Raw genomic sequence first — 17526 nt, 5'->3', positions numbered from 1 at the left:
TTTCGCTCTCATGTCCAGCAGCACGACTAGCGCCGCTGAGTGTAATAACTGCCTCTCAACCATACCTAACAAATGGGAGCTTATCGGAGGTGAGCGAAAACCTGCCGCTATACTAGGCAAACAGGCACGATCTTCTGAGCATCTCGCTGCACTACACATCACATGAAATAGAGTTACGAGACGACTAGGGTACCGTTTGTAGACTGAGTTTTTTAGAGTCCCGGGAATTGTTCAAGCCTGCTGAAGTCAAGTTGCCCCGATCTCACCGTGTTTACCTTGTTCGTTTTGTCATTGCCCACTTTCTTCCGAATCGCCCAATGCTCTGTTATTCTGACTTGTATTTGTCGCTAATGGTTTCACAGGATTGGCTCATTCTGAAACGGAAATCATGTGCTCCTGTGCCCGAGAAACGGCCCTTGCCGACTCCGTTGCCCGCTCGTTTGGCGACGCTAATATAACTGACATAGTGACTTAGTTTATCGGTGCCCTGAATATGCCCCTTCTTCCTCGATCGACGAAAACTTCATAGCCACCCACCCCAAATCGTCGCATGCTCACCCATCAGGGAAGTGAGCCCGGTCCATCTGCCTGAACACCATGGAGTTGATCAGTGTGCTCAATCAAGCACACCCTGGTGTTTGGGATCCATCATCATCCACCATCTGACAGATAGGTGAGACTGGTTGACAGAGTAACGCATTCACTTTCGCAAGCGACCACTTTGTTATCTCATTATCGATCCCGGCCACATGATATATACTTTCTTTGGAGAAGAGCGGTAAAGTGTCTTGTAAATGCACGCTTGGTTGTGCCGTACCTAACATGCAACACCAGACAACAAAACACACTCTATTGGTTACGTCACTTTCAATAGCATAGGTTATCTAGTGAAGCTAATACAACATAATCAAGAAACTACGTGATTTGCAAGACTCAAGCGGTGATCTAGAGAGTAACCTACAAAAGTTGGATTAACTAGCATACAATACACTCGGTCACTACGGCATTTTGCAACCTGTCTGTTATTTGATAGACAATTGCTTCGAATTGTCTCTCCTCCGTGGCCTCTTGGCTTGGAGCTCGTCTCTGATCCAATTCAAGAAGGAGCTTTTGCAGGATAGGTACCGGAATCAAGCCTAATACCTAGACTTTAGCGAGGAGCACTACGATCGGAGTGAGGCTCTGTCTACCCACCTTCACCCTCTTCTAAAGTCACATCCTCTCTATCGCAGAACGGATCATTATCCTGTTCAAGTCTCAGGAAGATGGCCTCCAGAGCACGAGCGACGTCTATACGCATGGCGAGGACGTTGGCCACGTACGGATCATGAGTGGTGTCAGTCGTCAGTCTGAGATTGAGCGTCTCATTCTCCCAAGTCATAGTTCGAGTAGAGGCAATCCAGGACATGGAGGCATGTATCTTGTCTGCATTGTGCAAGGCTGGGCTGTACTCGGGACGAAGCGTAAAGGCAGCGACATCTCGGTTATTGCTAGTGCATGTATATTGTTAATTTATCAAATATGCGATCCCTTGCTCGACCAGCCAGTGGGACGAGAAGTGCTTGTAAAGATTACTGGCCTGCTTGTAGGAGGGCTGCTTACCTATGCACTGTAAAGTCATACGGCTCCCCCTCTTTCAAAGCCTTGAAGAAAGTCAGAAGAGGACATTGACTGGAGTAAAACGACTTACAACAGATCCGCTTTGTTCCCACAGATAGCAGAGACTGAGTCCCGAAAGTTTGAATTGCTTCACACTCTCGGGGCGTTGAACAGTTGTTGGAAGCACACAATCTGATATAGACACACCCTGGTCTGCTGGCGGATTGTGGTCACTCACGTCGGGGAGTTGTGGGAGAACAGAGACAAGTCCAGACGCTACAAATCTGTATTGAATGACGGCTGCAGCATGCTGGTCGTGTAAGTTGATCTTGATGGAAGCCGGAACGCCCATCGTCGACACCTGTGTATGGCTTTTGTGCAGCCAACGGTGCGGTCGGAAGGCAGGGAGTTCAGTCACGGGACGCCCAGCCCAATGAGCTAAGGGAGGATAAATAGGTATGTAGAGACTTGAGCTGGCGAAAAGCCTCTCCCGGGGATGCGTGCGTGTCCCTTGGACAAAGAGACGTGAATTAACAAGATTAGGAGGACACTGAGTCAATTCTCTCGGAGAGCCAAGTCTAAAACGCTTGTCATCCTACTTCAAGAAAGAAAACGAGGCCACCATCATATCTGCATCTTGCTGCCTGGCAAAAGAGGCTGGTTCTAAGGCGCGTACACTATTAGTGCTTTAGTGGCGCACTACGCATTAGGGGCAGATATTAGTCTGTACTTCTACTACTCTACTCTCCACTCGAGTAATAGTATACATGTGTCTTGCAGGTAGGCTCCCCTACTATTCGTCGACATACAGCATGAGGAATGCGGAAACTCGATCTCAAGAATTCGACTTACGCTTTTCCATTTCCACTTTTCGAGCCAGCCATTCCGCTTCCTCCCACTCAACTTTTAGTCCACAGTGCCCTCAAGCTCCTGATGATACAAGCCTCGAGCTAATGCGAGGATCATTAGCCAAAACATTAAACATGATCACGTGCGACTGGCAACCTAGAATGTTTTTCAGGAGATATATCTTAAAAAGTGGCCAAGTGAACGGAAAGGTCGGAATAATGACCACAAAACAAGCTCTATACACTCATCCAGCCGCGGTTGTGCTTGTTTCTCGGGAAACAATGACCATCGACGAGATATTCCCATATCCGACCACTAATCATTCTTAGCCATCGACACGGAGTTCATCATGGAGCCACAGAAAGGAGTCACCAGTGTTCTGCATCAGGTTGGGGTTGCACGCTCTTCTAGTCTAGGACGGACTCTAGATGAACGGATCAACAGGCCGGAGTTGAAGGATTTTGTCAAAAAAAAAAAAAAAAAAAAAACCAAATGACACATGCATTACATTGGCGGTTGTCGAAGGCCCCATGAGTCCTTCGCTACGATAGCGTTTGATGCAAGCATAAAAATTTGAGTCCTATAGTAATGTGACTTTTGATGGCACTCAGGCTTTCTGCCAGCCAAGTTACCTGCTATTCACCCAACAATACACCTAACAGATGACTGTAACTAGAACGCCAGGCGACGGATGACCTCAATGACGAGGAGATTATGGGTGATACGGATTTATGCTCGCCAAATACATTTGGCTAGTGATTGACATGCAGCAAGGGGCTTGCAATGTTGAAACATCCATTCTTTGGTAGCTGTTGAATTACAAAGCATATGACGCCAGTTGGTGCAGTACGGAGTCAAGACCGCACCGACCACCACGCAATTGCCCATCCTTGTATAAACAAGGTAAACCGCCAAAAAGACGGGTACGGAGAAGAAAATGCAAAAGATACAGTATTGTCTATTTACTAATAAATTATAACCAAACTCAGCTACCGACTTGGCGCTTACAGGTGTTTGTATGGACCTGCATGGTGGCTGAACTCGAACAACTTGGCATTCTTAAATCGGGAGCCAAGGCCCCCACCCCAGTTGCCCAGCTTCGAGGATCGCTTGGCAAAAGCTTAACATTACTTCAGAAATGTTTTCCATAAGGGACCATGTTGACTTGCGCGCGCATTGCTTATGCCAATTGATTAATTAGATACGGAGCTCAGGATATTAATGGTATATGTGCGCTTGATAGCAGTTATGAGGAAACTCCCACACAGACATAGTAGCCTATGAAGAGCTTGGAGCAGTCCGACTGCGAGAAAAACCATTTCATTAGCCACACTGTTCATCATGATGGTATTATAGATGACTTACACCGACAGCCGGGTTCCAGCTGTAAAACTGCTGCAGCGTAAACGTGTCGCCGTAATCATCGACAATTTTCTGGCAGTAGTCGCCAGTCTGGACAAGGTAGTAGGAGTTGCCTAAAGGTTTTGGACATCTTTGTCAGTAGGGGCGTTCGCGATTCACTTGGAACAAGCAATGGAGAGGGCCAGAGGGAGGATCTAGTCGGACTATAGGCACTTACATTTAGCTGATATACCCGACTGGGTAGGTGTTGGTCCAGTGGCAGTACTAGTTGTCGTGGAAGTCGTGATCGTGGTCGAGGTCGTGGTCGTGGGCTTGCTAGTGGGTGTGCCGGGAACGCCAACGCAGACATAATAACCCAAGAAAAGCTTAGAGCAGTCTGAACCTACTGCCGGGTTCCATGAGAGACTGTATGGCTCGGCTCATTAGCATGCGAGTGGATTTTGGGAGGAAAAAAAAAAACCCCATCAATGAGTCGAGCACTTACAAGTCGCTCAGGGTAAAGGTACCATAGCTGTCAACAATTGCCGAGCAAGTGTCCCCTGAGGAGACCTTGTAGTAGGATGTGCCTGTGAATTATTGTCAGCCTTCCACTTTCTGTTTGTCTGGCAGAGGTTCATGATAAGTGGCGCCTACATGTTGAGATGATGCCTGTCTGCTCCGGTTGGGGTGGCCCGGTCGTAGTGGAAGTCGTGGCCGTTGTAGTGGTGGTCACGCTCCCACTCGACGTGGTTCCCACGCAGTAGTAGTATCCTAGGAAAAGGAGAGAGCAGTCGGAGCCGACAGCAGGGTTCCAGACATAACTGTTTGGGCACGGTCAGCTTTGGAGGGAGTTAGCTCGAGGAGAACTTTTGGCATACAAGTTGGCAAGGGTGAAATTCCCAAAGTGATCGACAATCCCGGAGCATGTGTCGCCAGAAACGACCTTGTAGTACGCATCACCTGTGTGAATTGTGATCAGCACTTGATGGGATCCGACCCAAGGTCCTAGAAAGCTTACAGTCTGACGCGATCCCCGTCTGGGTGGGCGATGGCCCAGAGGGTGCCGTGGTAGTAGTGGTTGTAGTGGAAGTCTTGGAGGAGGTGGTAGAGGTGGTGGTGCTAGTTGGCAGTTGGCCGTCGTCCCATTCGATGCAGTAATCAGCACCGGCAGTTAGGGTCGAGGAACAGTCAACGCCCGGGTTGTAACTCTCAAACTGGGCCTCAGTGATGCCCCAGTAGTCAGAGAGGGAGGAACATGTGTCACCCTCTGCGGCCTCGACGGTGAACGTGCAATCCCTCCGGGCAAGAAAAAGGCTACGACACTGTGCCGTGGACGCCAGAAGGAGACCCAAGAGCACTCTAGACATCATGGCGAAGTTTCTGGAGAGTACCTAGGAGCGGTAACAACTATGTGAAGAGGGACAATGAAAATATCAAAGGCGTTATGGCAACCGCAAAATGACCGCTTTGCTATTAGGGAACGGGATAGCTAATCAATGCACCGAGTTCTTGCGGACTCAATTCTGTGAGCCTATTCATATCAACAGCTCTCCGGACTTGATCTCATGATATGACTGTGGCATGCCTGGCGACTGATCTCCATTTTCCTGATATTGAAGGACCCAAGATTGCAATAACGCAGAGGCTTACAGGCAATATCGGATGTCAGGTGAGCTGATAACCAGTTTCTCGTTCCATGCGCCGTACAGAAGCATACGCTATTGATTTCTCGAACAGGGGGCGCGGGGGCTAGAGGCCATATATTTAGGTTTTTGGAGAGTTAATAATAAGCTTAGATTGAATGCAAGTTCAAGGAGGTTGTCGCTTGATAAAGACATGGATGATTCGGATGAGCCTAGCAGGGCGACATGCAAGGTTAATTGTAAGCACTGGCCAATTAAGGAAATTCCAGGAAAAGCTATAGCCATGGACATGGAAATGCCCGGAAGGATCCTCAGAAGATGTTCTCCAATATTGGTGGTACGAGTTGTGTGCTATTGGATGAAATATTCATACATCTAAATGTGGCTGCATAAAGTGCATGCGGCCGAGGGATGCGCAATTTGCGAGCTTTCCAGGCTAACACCACTGGGTAATATACACCATGTAACTTGAGAACACCAGTTTAACGGTCGGAGGATTTAGCACATGACGGCCAGGAATATCCAAATTCAGGTTGTTTGCCCGGCGGCACAAAATCAGCCTCGAGCTATGTAACCCCAACGAGGAGTATTCGATATGCGTTTACCCGACAACTGAATACACTGCACTGTACCACAGCGTGCACGGAAACCCCCCTCCGCCTCTCACATCCCGTCTCTGATCATCACCAACCGTGTTGCGCCCTTACTCACAATACCCGAACGCTGAGGAGGCATCAGAAATAATGGCAGATCAAGGTCAAGCTCTCGGGCCAGCGGCCGACGTGACCCCACCCTGGGGCGCATTTCCTGCGGAGCAATACCTCATTGTAAGCAGCCTCTCTGGGGTACCAGTACTGTGACCTCTAGGCTTCCAAAGCACTGACGCGTATTTTCTTTCCTTCTGATGTAGCGTCATTGGGACTTTTCGTCAACCGCCTCGGCAGGCGACCAGCGGCGCGACCTGATCAGGGCCTTTACCCAGCTCGACGCTTTCCCTGAAGAATGGGATGCTACTGGTCGCAAGCGTCGGGCCACGACCGTCGCGCGCATCCCAACAGAGCGCGAGGTCCGCGAGGTCCTCTCGCCTTGGCGGCCTCTTCGTTGGCGCGATGCGGCACTGCATTTGTGGCGGAACCGCAACGATGAGGAGGTGTGGTTACGCACCCATTACGACGAGGACTCGGACGCCAAGTTCAGTGAATGGCGGGAAACGGACGAGGACTATGATCCGGCCTTTGAGGAGGACTGCCGCGAATGGACGATCCTCGACGACCCGGACCTATTCAATCGCGATTGGTCCACCGTCTTTGAGGTTTTGCCAGAGCTTCTGGGCCCTGTGTACGATTACGATCCGTACTCCAACCGCCATCTGGGCAGACCAGACAAACTCCAAGAGCTGCGCGAGAATCTGCGCAACTCGGCCGACCACTTGACACCAGACGAGGTAGAGGCTGGCCGCGCTGGCCAGGACTTACAGTCGAATGTTGTGGCGAGCTTTCTCATCGTTGCCGACCTCGAGGCCTTCGAGACGGACAAGTTGCGTCTTTTGTTCCTCGACGCGCGCGGGAATATTGTGCGCGAGTCACGACTACCGTGCACAGAAACGTGGGAAATGCGAGATGCGTGGAATGCTCGAAAGTTCCGGGACAGTAACTTCTGGAACGATCGTCATAGGAGCAACCCATACGCCAATCGAGACCCTGGAAGCGAATTGGGCGAGAAGTATACAATCTCTGGAGAGATTGGACGTGTGTTGTATGCTCTAGATTGAATTTAGTCACTCTATGCCTGCCCTGGTATATCTTTGCAGCTCTGAGTTCCGATATTGGTATTGTGTTAGAATCAAAAGTATAAACCAGAACTCTATTCATCGTGAGCTGAAGCGTGTGAACAACAGTGGCTGGCGACAGTGCTTATCACTTGGTGGCCAAAGAGTGAGTGTATAGGGTAAGGTTAACGCTAATGGCGCCACCACACCCCGCTAAAACCCCTTATGGAGCTACCGCCCCTCAACAGTGGCTACATTATAGTGGGTGGTTCCAGTTTAGCACCAGACTGCCAGTATCGAGCACGCTTCATGTTGGGAACCGTTGTGTAGATATGACTTAATTTTCTCCTCGCTTTGCACGGGAATATAACTATACATTTGTATTTCTAGGGGATTTGGTGACCGAGGGCACATTTTTGAGGGCTGAGGTATTGATCGGTGCAAACTTTATATATAATGTTACAAGGAAGTTAAAACTATCGCATGATCCGCAAGAAAGCAAAACACTTTGTGAAATCCATGCTTGGAAGATGGGCGCCCAAATCAAAATCTCTAACCAGTCTCAAGAGCTTCTCTTTTATTGGTGATCAAGCACTCACACAAACATAATAACCGAGGAACAGTGTTTGACAGCTATCCCCCACATCAGGGTTCCATCCATAAAACTGTGTCATGAATTGTCAGCAAGACGGACTACAAACAGCAATGCAACGATTGGGAAGACTGAAAACGAGGACCCGCTTATCAAAAGTGATAGCGCTCTTGGAATTGCAACACGAGATATCTTACCTGTGTCAGAGTGATTGAGAATTCATCGGCAATTCCCTGACATGTGTCCCCGCTTATGACCTTCCAGAACTGTTGACAGTTGGCAATCATGTTGGGCTGATAAGGAGTTGGTGTAGCGGCAGCCGCGGTAGTGGTGGTAGTAGATGGGATATACGTGCTGCGGTCCGGGGTACACACGGCCGGGATGCGGGTGGGCGAAGGTGGCACGGGGGCGCCGGCCGTCGGGAAGCAATACTCGTCCATGAGGCTCTGACAGCCCGCGGCGTAGTCTTCCTCGTCGAGGTAGTCCATGTCCTCGTCCGTCAGCCAGCAGTACTGTGTCTGTTGGGCCAGCTCAGATGCCAAAGTCTCGTTGAAGTCCATGGTGGCCGTGATGGTGGCCGTGGCGGTCGAGTCAAACTCGGACGAATACCACGATGTGGTAAAGTTGGTGGTGGGAATCGTGCCAGTGGCAGACACCCAGCTGGTTACAATGCTTGCATTTCTATTTGGGAATGCCTGTTAGGGGAGGTCCATGAAAAATATGGGCCTTGAACCATTGACTCACAGTGTTGATGTCGGCGTGATACTGGTCGAAGAATTGAAATCAAGCGTTCCACCCCCTGGTGGTCTACCGGTGATAAAGTTGGTCAGTCTTTGGCCGTCATAGAAATATCACGTTGTAACTATAATATTGGGATACCACGGCACGTATGGAATTGGTGAGCTTACGAGAGGCAGATGCTGCGCCCTTCCATGGCAGCCAAGTTGTCACAATTCGAGTGAATGGTCCTGCGTCGAAGGTTAGCAATGATGAAGCATGCGTAGAAGGCATGTGTTGTAAGTACGGATTCCAGGAGACCAGCTGGATGAGGGAAAACGATTGGCCGCTGAGTATCCCGTCACAGGTCTCATTACTACCAAGAGTATGGATGGTGCAGGTGTCTTGCAAGCACAAAGACATGCCCTCGGTAAGAACTGTGCAATTGTAATCCAAGTAATTGCGGTTAATCATTAGATCAGTGCCTACTCCGTTGGCCTCGGAGATGGACTGGCAAGTGTCAGAGGACTGTACGGTATAAATTTTCCTGGTGCACGTTGGTGACGATGTCGTTGAGGTTGTGCTAGTACTCTCTGTGTGTCAGCTCACACTCCACAATTCAAGTAGGAGATGGGGAAAAGGGACAAATCAGGCTGCAGGAAAGATTGCTTTGTAGTTACTGACGTTGCAGTCCCCGTGGTCGTTGAGACGGCCGTTGTTGAGGTGTAGCTGTAGGTATAGCTTGCCGGGTCTGCACCACATGATGAAACCATCGAGGAGAAAGTGTCTGGGCTCAACTTTTCTCTCCCATAATCTGAGCTCAGCATCGCAGCTCCGTACTTGAGAGCACAGTCCGAACATGCTGTTTCATTGCCGGCATACAGGCTTGAAAGACAGAAGCCAGATCTAATAACGGTCAGACAAGAGGTTTTCATTATAGTGTAGAAGGACAAGATATCACTTGCGCGTCTTGAATGCAGGTCAGATTGTAGGCCCAGCTGAGCCCATCGGCGAGAGCGGCAGCGGATTGTGTGTAATTGCTGTTGAGGAAGAGCGTGTACTCCGTGTTGCCGCACCTGGCATCGACATTGGTTTGAAATGTCTTCAAAGACTGATAGCAGCCCGTCGTGCAATACGTCGTGGCCTCGCTGTCAACGAGTGCCAGACCGTTTGCCGCCTGAGCAGCCGTGACAAGACTGTTGTTGCCATAGGTGCAAGCAATGTCCTGCACCAGTACTGCACGACAAGTTGCTGGTACTGATGTAGGTATTGCAGCCGGGGCAGACCACAACTTGACCGCTTGCGTGACAGGAGCCAGAAGCTGCCATAACAGCACTGCTGTAGTTACAAGTCTCATGATGTCGCAGATGGTGGAGGCCGTGATGTTACCAATCTTGAATTGATGGCACAGAAACAAGGTCCCAAACAGAGCACGACCGATGCGTGATTGGCATTTTCTGTCATGTCGCTCGATGCTTGTTTTACTTCCTGTGTCTTTTGCGTATGAGCTCATGCGACAATGTCGGAAATGTCTATAAACAAATATGCAGGTATACCCTATTGATGAGACTCTCAGCCGGACCGACAAAACCCCTGAAGCACAATTATAAGTCAACGCAGTCAGCATGCAAGGGTCTTCGGGCGTTGTATGATTTGTGACTGATATTGCGGCACAGACGGAGCAATGCCTTGCCATCTGTTTGAGTACCTGACTAGCTTGGCCAACTTTATCAATCGCGACACCCGACAAATCCTATTGGCCTCTTGATACAAACCGGTGGGGACTTTGCTTGAATCTAAGCGCGACTCGATATATTGACTTTGATCAGGAACAAAAATGGCGAGATGGTGCCTGTGAACATTACCCTGTCCAAATGCTGAGGCTTTTCTAGGAACCCTGTAACTTGGGGACTTTTATCAATCCAGGACTCCTTTAAACTACCTAACGGTATAGAGGCCCGACTCGCATGTGACATCGATTGGACCGAATCCTTTGCAATGCTAATGAACTGACTGCATGATATTGATCCTTCGTGTATGGCTCGGCCGATCGGTGTCGGAACCATGGACGATAGCTCTGAAAGTACAGCGCAACCTGACTAGGGTAGCAGTCGTTGACTAACACGATCTGACAATGTCCACTATCAAGTGCATGGTGTTATTCGGTGTTATGGTCACGCGTGGAAAGCATCAAAATCTGCCAAGATGCTTTCAAAGTCCATAACCTAGGAATCTTGCTTTCATGTCCTCGCATCTTTGACTGAGGTTCTCACTCATTACACTTTCTTGTGAAGCCCTTCTAGCACGGAAGGCTTCCACGTTGTCTGTCAAACATGACTCGACACGGCGGAGGAGTCCTCATTATGGGATCACCCAACACTCTCGTTCGCAACTTTCTCTTGATTTTCATTCTTTTCTCAGTATTTGTCTTTTCTCAAACCCAATCGCCCGGCTCAGGAGGAACCTGTTCAGATGCCGTACCATGTGAATCTGGTTGCTGCAATGGCAACAACGCATGCGGCTTTGGTCCCGAATACTGTAGCGTTGATGCCGGCTGCAAAAGCAATTGCAATGCCACGGCCGAGTGTGGTCAATATGCTGCTGTAGCCCCTGGAGATTGCCCCATCAATGTCTGTTGCAGGTACGCACACCCTTGGTTCTATGCTACAATATATATATCGATTGTGCATAGCGGTTTCTAACTACCCGCCCATCTGCTAACCTGACATTGCTTATAGTAAATGGGGATTTTGCGGTACTACATCTGATTTCTGCGGCGATGGATGTCAGCCAAACTCGGACGGTGGTGGATGCGGTGATGCTCCGTAAGTCTATACTTGACTGTTTGAATTATATACAATTCTGGTAATAGGGATATGAAATTGTCTGACTACTTCACAGGCGGCCAGAAGAGTGCACAGCAAACACCAATGCACTTAGCTATGAACGTCGTATAGGATACTATGAGCTCTTCGCCATTGAGCACTCCTGCAATGTCTTTGAGCCTGAAGAGATCATTGTCGCTGGCCTTACACATTTAAACCTAGCTTTTATCAACTTCGGGAGTGACTACAAACTGGAGACTGGCTATGGGAGCCTGATCTACCGCTCCTCCCTTTTGAAGGTCAATAACCCAGGACTACACGTTTGCATATCGGTTGGAGGCTGGGATTTTAGTGACCCTCCCGACCAGACTCGTTGGTCAGACAGTAAGTCAGAAGCATTCCCTGGTGACATGCATATAGAAGTGGGTTGACTAAACGGTATCGCTAGTGGCCAATGACTACGACAATCGACAGACTTTTATCAACTCTGTCGTTGACTTTCTCACAAAGTACGGATTAGATGGTATTGATCTAGGTAAGACGCTGATTCCCCAAGCATGTCATCAACCATGCTCATATCATTTTCTCTGAATAGACTGGGAATACCCCTCTGCGGATGATCGCGGTGGTATCCCCTCGGATGCTGATGCCTACGTGCTATTGGTGTCTGATCTGCGCGACGCGTTCGATGCAAAAAATCCTGGTTGGACGATTTCAGTCACACTGCCAACAAGCTACTGGTATCTGCGAGGATTCAACATCAAGAGTATGCAAAAATATGTGTCATGGTTCAACCTGATGTCATACGACTTGGTAAGTGATCTGCTGTCCTTCAAGACAGGTGTCCTAGCAACGCGGTTAGGTTCTAAAGCTGACATGATGGACTTGAAATCACTATAGCATGGTACTTGGGATCATGACAATCATTGGACGGGTCCGTACCTCAAGGGCCACACTGACATCACCGAGATTGATTCGGGTCTTGACCTCTTGTGGCGCAACGGCATTGACCCTTCTAATGTGGTGTTCGGAATGGGCTTCTATGGCCGCTCTTTCACCATGGCGGACTCCAGTTGTTACGAGCCCAATGGCGTCTGTGAGTTCAGCTCGGGAGGCCGCGCCGGGACTTGTTCCGGCACCGTGGGAATTTTGACTTATCAAGAGATCGCGGCGCGCAATAGCAGCTGTAAGTTTCTTTCCTCTTGAAAACAGTTTCGAGGGGATGGCTGTCGCCGTCGCCCTCGGGACGCACAACACCGCATCAATGGAGGCATTGCTGATTTTATTCCTTACTAGTGGATGTTCATACCTTCTACAACGAAACTTCTACGGTCAAGTTCAACGTCTATGACGGTGATCAATGGATTTCCTATGATGACGAGCAGTCGTGGACTGACAAGAAGGCTTTTCTCTCCAAGAGATGCCTGAGCGGTCTCATGATCTGGGCTCTCGACCAGGATAACTCAACCTTTGAAGCCTATGATGGCGTCATGGGGGACACCTCGCTGCTGCAGCTCGAGGGCGGTGGCCTGAGCCCAGAGGCCGAGGCAGCGCTAGCCGATCAATTCGCTGCGTACACTGGGCAAAACTGTTTCGTGACACCAAGATGTACAGACGGCAGTCCTGGACAGCAAGGTTCTGAACAGGTCTGCCCAAGTGGATATCAGGTTCGTGGTTTATGATTCTCCTACGCGCCTCTTTTCTTGTAGCTCGTCTACCTAGTCAACCCCCAGTCCCCCTTTCTTCCCAATGTTGCCCGAAAGTAAGCATGCTGACATATGGATTCGCTGATTTACAGTCTGTTTCTACGGCACACACTCCCAAACAAGCACTGGGCCATGACTACTTCGGGGAATGCAGCAAGGGCTGGTGGCGGAATATCTGCTGCCCCAAGGATGCCCTTCCCCAGAACTGCGGATGGGTTGGGGCCCCGATCCGCAGCGAAGTTGGCTGCTCGGGTTTCTGCGGCAGCTCTCAATTCCAGCTTAATACAGACAGCTACCTGGATGCCAAGGGTGAGGACAGCTGCTATTATGGCACTCGATCGCTCTGTTGCGACTCCACTGCTTTGATCTCGGATTGCTACTGGAGTCCATGCCAGGGTCCCATCTCTACCAACCCACAGTGCAACGATGGCTACACGTTCGAAGGCTATCGTCTCGACAAACCTGATGGCACTCCGTGGTGCTCTGATACTTATGTCTCCCCCGTAGATGGCAAGAAGGGCAGCCCCGTTCACGTTAGCTTCAAGAGCGCACTTTGCTGTCCAAAAAAGCAGGCTTGGGAAAATTGCAACTGGTCCAACAATAACCCTACGGTCACGCAGGACCCCGAGAATATTTGCCTACCCCAACCATGTGGTAAAAACCAAATCCAGATTGCCACCGCTCTTGATCCTCCACCAGCACCTGCCGCGGCTTCCGACGTGACTTTCCCAGTCTCTTGTGACGGCGTAGTCGCCCCGGTAGGCGTGGATATGCACTATCCACTGTGCTGCGACCTTCAGACCAAGTACAACTCGAAATGGCCCGTGGATCCCGAAAAGGTCTTCAAGACCTACTATAACACGCCAGGCGAGTCCGACGTGATGTGGCAGTACAGCGACGAGTTCACAAACAACGACAAGGATGACGGCCAATCATCCTCCGAGGACGGGACTGATGCCTATGGTTTCCTAATGCTCGACGGGCCGGAAGGTTCCATCGACAACTCCTTCTCTACGACCAATACTATCGTGCGAAAGGAGGCCGAGATCCCTAACATCAAGCGGTCAATCGTGACGTATAATCAGTCGGTTATGGACGCGGTATTTGAACATACGGAGGAGACGTTCCAATTTTATTGCAACTTCCCCGCAGACTCCTCTCAGTGTGCGCGTATCTGGATCGGAGGTGCTGAAGACACCATCATCCGGATGCCAGATCATGTTGGAGAAGGCCCCTTTGCTCGTGTCGTTTCCGTAAGGGAGCTCAAGACAGATGATGATGTGGTTCTTCCTGCACATCATGTCGAGCATCGAACTGTGGAAGGAATCCATCAGACGAATCCCGTTTACGAAGTCAAGATTGATTATAACTTCCTAGCCATCTCCCACAAGCGCGATACTGACCCCGTCTATCTTCGCGTCGACTATACGAATCTGCTGGGATACTGGGACGAAGTTGATGCTGCGGACCCTAGCAAGAAGAGGAGCAGCATGCCCGACTGGCAGTCTCGTGTCAAGAGGGCAGCCATGAGGGATAAGGCCATAAGAAAGAGATCGGCTCCTCTCAATGTCACAGTGCCAATGGAGCCCATTGCCGCCCGATGTGGGAATGATGGTACAGATGTCGCCGATTCATCGGTCGATAAACGGTAAGCCCTTTTTCACCTCACCACCACCGTCTTGCCTTCTCATCCTCCTTTCTCGTCTCATTCTATACCATACTTAATAAAGCCAAATGATGGACCGCTAACTTCGAATGATTATTAGATGGTGGGGAGTCATTGGAACTTGGATCAAGAAATTGACAACCATTGAAAAGTCTGACCTGGGCGTAATCCCCTTGGGATGGCAAGACAGCATCAATCTATTCTCGGCCCAGTGGGGTTGCCCAGGTGAGACCTTCTCGGCTAATCTGAGAATGGACTTGGAAGCCAGGATACAGATGGATGCCACATATGCATACTACTTCCAAGGCCAGTTTATTCCTCCCGCGTCGCCCGAAGTCTACGCGTATCTCGGCATGGAGCCCTCAGCGTACGTCGGTCTTCACCTAGAGGGAAATGCAGTGATGCAATATTCCTCTGGTCGTAAGAAGATCATCGACACGCTTGCATACCCAGGTTTGGCCGTCAAAGGAATTGCGGCTGTGGGACCGACCCTGGATGTATATGGAGAGGTGAGTGAGAACTCTGCAGCATTTGGAACGACTGTGAAAATATCGCCAAGCACAATATATCCTAACATGATACTTAGATTCGTGGTAAAATTACCATTCATGGCGAGGCCAATGCCGGGGCTACGCTCAACTTTGGCAAAGCCGAGGTTTACTGGCCATCAGATGCCGCAGAGAGCGAGGACGCCCAGCAGCTGCTTGGACTCGACAGTGACGTTAAGAAGCCAGCTCCCGACACGATCGCGCCAACATTCGAGGCCGGGGTTGAAATCGACGCCCAGTTGGATGTAATTGTGACTCCCGAGGCTAACGTAGGTATCAAGATTGGCGGCGGAAGTTTGGTGAGCACGACCATCATGGACGCACAGCTCACGGGATACGTGATGGGCGACCTCTCATTCCAAGCTTCGGGTCAGGTGAGCACGACCACGGGATCGTTCCAGTACAGCTACGGTGTCTATGCCTTTTATAATATAGGCTACAAAGCTACAGCCGTTATCTTGGGCATTCTGAATTGGGTAAGTCTATCGCATTTCCCCTGCATCTCAATGAGGTTGACTCACATCCTTGAAGGCAACGGGACCGCAGCAGGCCTACACACCGGATAAGCGTATTGATATTTACGGGCCCGTAAACGGAGAAATCCCACTCGTCTCTAAACGGGGCCTTGAGGAGCCGTCGCCGATAAACGGCTCCGTAGTCATCAGGTCTGGGCTGGATCTCCTGGCACGAGATGACACTGATGACAATGATGGCCTGTCCCCGAACACGCCCGATTTCACTCAACAGCTCACGTGTCCCCCAGGCTCAAAAGCCGACGTTAAATTACCGGAACTTCGCTTCAATTGCGACCTGTTTGGGCCCGTGCAAGTAAATCCATTCCCGGACGGGAAGCACACGACATTTTTGCAGAAAGGAATGTGCGACGGCTGGAAGAGTATGACGACCCGTCCTACGGTGCTGACGTACTCGAACAACCTAGACCGCGTTAGTGATCGACGGAATGAGCAGTGTCCTTCGGGATATTGTGATAGCGCTACAAAACAACTTATAACCGCTACAGGGCTCGATGGTAGTACCACAGCCAAGGCGAAGCCCCAGCTAGAGTGCGATGAAGCACCATGGGCGTCATCTGAGGAAGGGGGTAACTTCGGGGCTTCCACAGGTAGCCGGTCGGCAACTTGTGTCCCTGGATTCCAGAATGGTGGCTGGGCAGGTAGCACGTGTCAGAGTAAGTCTTCACACTTTGTTACAGCTTGTCGATGTGTGCTGATAATAATACCAAATGTACAGAAATGGTTGGTGATCTGTCAACCAATTGGGGACAGCTGGACCCAACTCTGGATATCAAAGACGAGGACAGGGTTGACAATTGGTTCCGTTGGAGAGAAGACAAGGAGATATGGACGGCAGCCAGTGCTCAAGGTGCCAATGAGCAGCGCGCTGTGACATATCCCAACAGGCAGCCTGATCCCGACGGTATGACTACCCGGCCAAATGCCCAGACGTCGTGGCTATTCAAGCGCAACTATACTTGGTCTCTCGCCGATAGCACATCCAACGCAAATGCATGGTGGGATGCCACGAGCCGTTCCTTTGCAACCACCTCATATACCGGACCTACCGGTTGGGATGCTGTTTGTAAGTCATGTCTTGATAACATGCCCCAATTACATGCCCCTCTTGCCTACGGTCGTGTCCATGGGGTTAAATCACCATTGTCCAAATGCTCACTCACCTTTCGATAGTATGTGCCCTCAACACGTTTGGTCAGGACAAAATCTATAAAATTGGCGGGACTAAAGACTATAACGGCTACTGTCTCCGCGGGCCTCAATACACCACCAAAGGATGGCAGAACGTTTACCACGCTGCGCGATGCAAGATTACCTTTGGCACAACGACTACGACCACCACAACAACGACGACAAAGAGGGATATAAATAGTAACGATACTGCGGGTGCTGCCGATGAATGGAGTGTTCAAGGTGAGTTATGTAGCGATGATGCACCCTTGGTGTTTTCCGTTTATATCTGCTTCAAACCCCTGTCTTCCCCTTTTTGCAGATTTACGGACGTCGCGATAAGCTATCCTCTTGATGATTCCATGACCGATTCACGATTCGCTAACATGTAGAACAGGCATTGAATACATCGACACGCCTGAGGAAGAGAAAGTTTATATTACGCTACCTATTGTCAAACTATCAGGGTAATGCACAGTGACTGCAGCCCAGAAATCATGTGGATCACTCGGTGCATTCAAATGAATATATCATGTAATTTATTTCTTCTCTAGCCGAGAATTAATTCC

The 17526-nt window shown here is 50.0% G+C and overlaps 5 protein-coding genes across 5 annotated transcripts; 2 read left to right on the top strand and 3 right to left on the bottom strand.

Annotated features, from left to right (window-relative positions):
* Window positions 1-1186: 1186 nt before the first annotated feature.
* PFICI_01998 (uncharacterized protein) lies at window positions 1187-1951 on the bottom strand (the record flags this gene model as incomplete). Its single annotated transcript, XM_007830579.1, has 3 exons — window positions 1187-1490; window positions 1603-1643; window positions 1691-1951. The coding sequence occupies 3 exons, from the start codon at window positions 1949-1951 to the stop codon at window positions 1187-1189; spliced, it is 606 nt and encodes a 201-aa protein (XP_007828770.1).
* Window positions 1952-3798: 1847 nt separating this feature from the next.
* PFICI_01997 (uncharacterized protein) lies at window positions 3799-5156 on the bottom strand (the record flags this gene model as incomplete). The annotated part of the gene is made up of 6 exons (XM_007830578.1): window positions 3799-3923; window positions 4028-4215; window positions 4295-4376; window positions 4444-4610; window positions 4668-4749; window positions 4808-5156. The coding sequence occupies 6 exons, from the start codon at window positions 5154-5156 to the stop codon at window positions 3799-3801; spliced, it is 993 nt and encodes a 330-aa protein (XP_007828769.1).
* A 1019-nt stretch (window positions 5157-6175) lies between these two features.
* On the top strand, window positions 6176-7203 carry PFICI_01996 (uncharacterized protein; the record flags this gene model as incomplete). The annotated part of the gene is made up of 2 exons (XM_007830577.1): window positions 6176-6259; window positions 6343-7203. 2 exons carry the CDS (start codon window positions 6176-6178, stop codon window positions 7201-7203), a joined length of 945 nt encoding a protein of 314 aa, XP_007828768.1.
* Window positions 7204-7944: 741 nt separating this feature from the next.
* Window positions 7945-9866, bottom strand: PFICI_01995 (uncharacterized protein; the record flags this gene model as incomplete). The annotated part of the gene is made up of 7 exons (XM_007830576.1): window positions 7945-8473; window positions 8537-8599; window positions 8701-8760; window positions 8817-9019; window positions 9194-9348; window positions 9392-9415; window positions 9461-9866. 7 exons carry the CDS (start codon window positions 9864-9866, stop codon window positions 7945-7947), a joined length of 1440 nt encoding a protein of 479 aa, XP_007828767.1.
* A 976-nt stretch (window positions 9867-10842) lies between these two features.
* On the top strand, window positions 10843-17428 carry PFICI_01994 (uncharacterized protein; the record flags this gene model as incomplete). The annotated part of the gene is made up of 14 exons (XM_007830575.1): window positions 10843-11150; window positions 11248-11334; window positions 11411-11718; window positions 11783-11869; window positions 11930-12147; window positions 12235-12520; window positions 12631-13001; window positions 13133-14688; window positions 14807-15215; window positions 15293-15730; window positions 15786-16443; window positions 16506-16853; window positions 16961-17200; window positions 17355-17428. The coding sequence occupies 14 exons, from the start codon at window positions 10843-10845 to the stop codon at window positions 17426-17428; spliced, it is 5388 nt and encodes a 1795-aa protein (XP_007828766.1).
* Window positions 17429-17526: the final 98 nt, after the last annotated feature.

The sequence above is a fragment of the Pestalotiopsis fici genome (genome assembly GCF_000516985.1).
Source record: "Pestalotiopsis fici W106-1 unplaced genomic scaffold PFICI_Scf_1, whole genome shotgun sequence".
In the NCBI taxonomy this organism is placed as follows: Eukaryota; Fungi; Ascomycota; class Sordariomycetes; order Amphisphaeriales; family Sporocadaceae; genus Pestalotiopsis; species Pestalotiopsis fici.
This window is presented reverse-complemented; position numbering and strand designations above follow the sequence as displayed.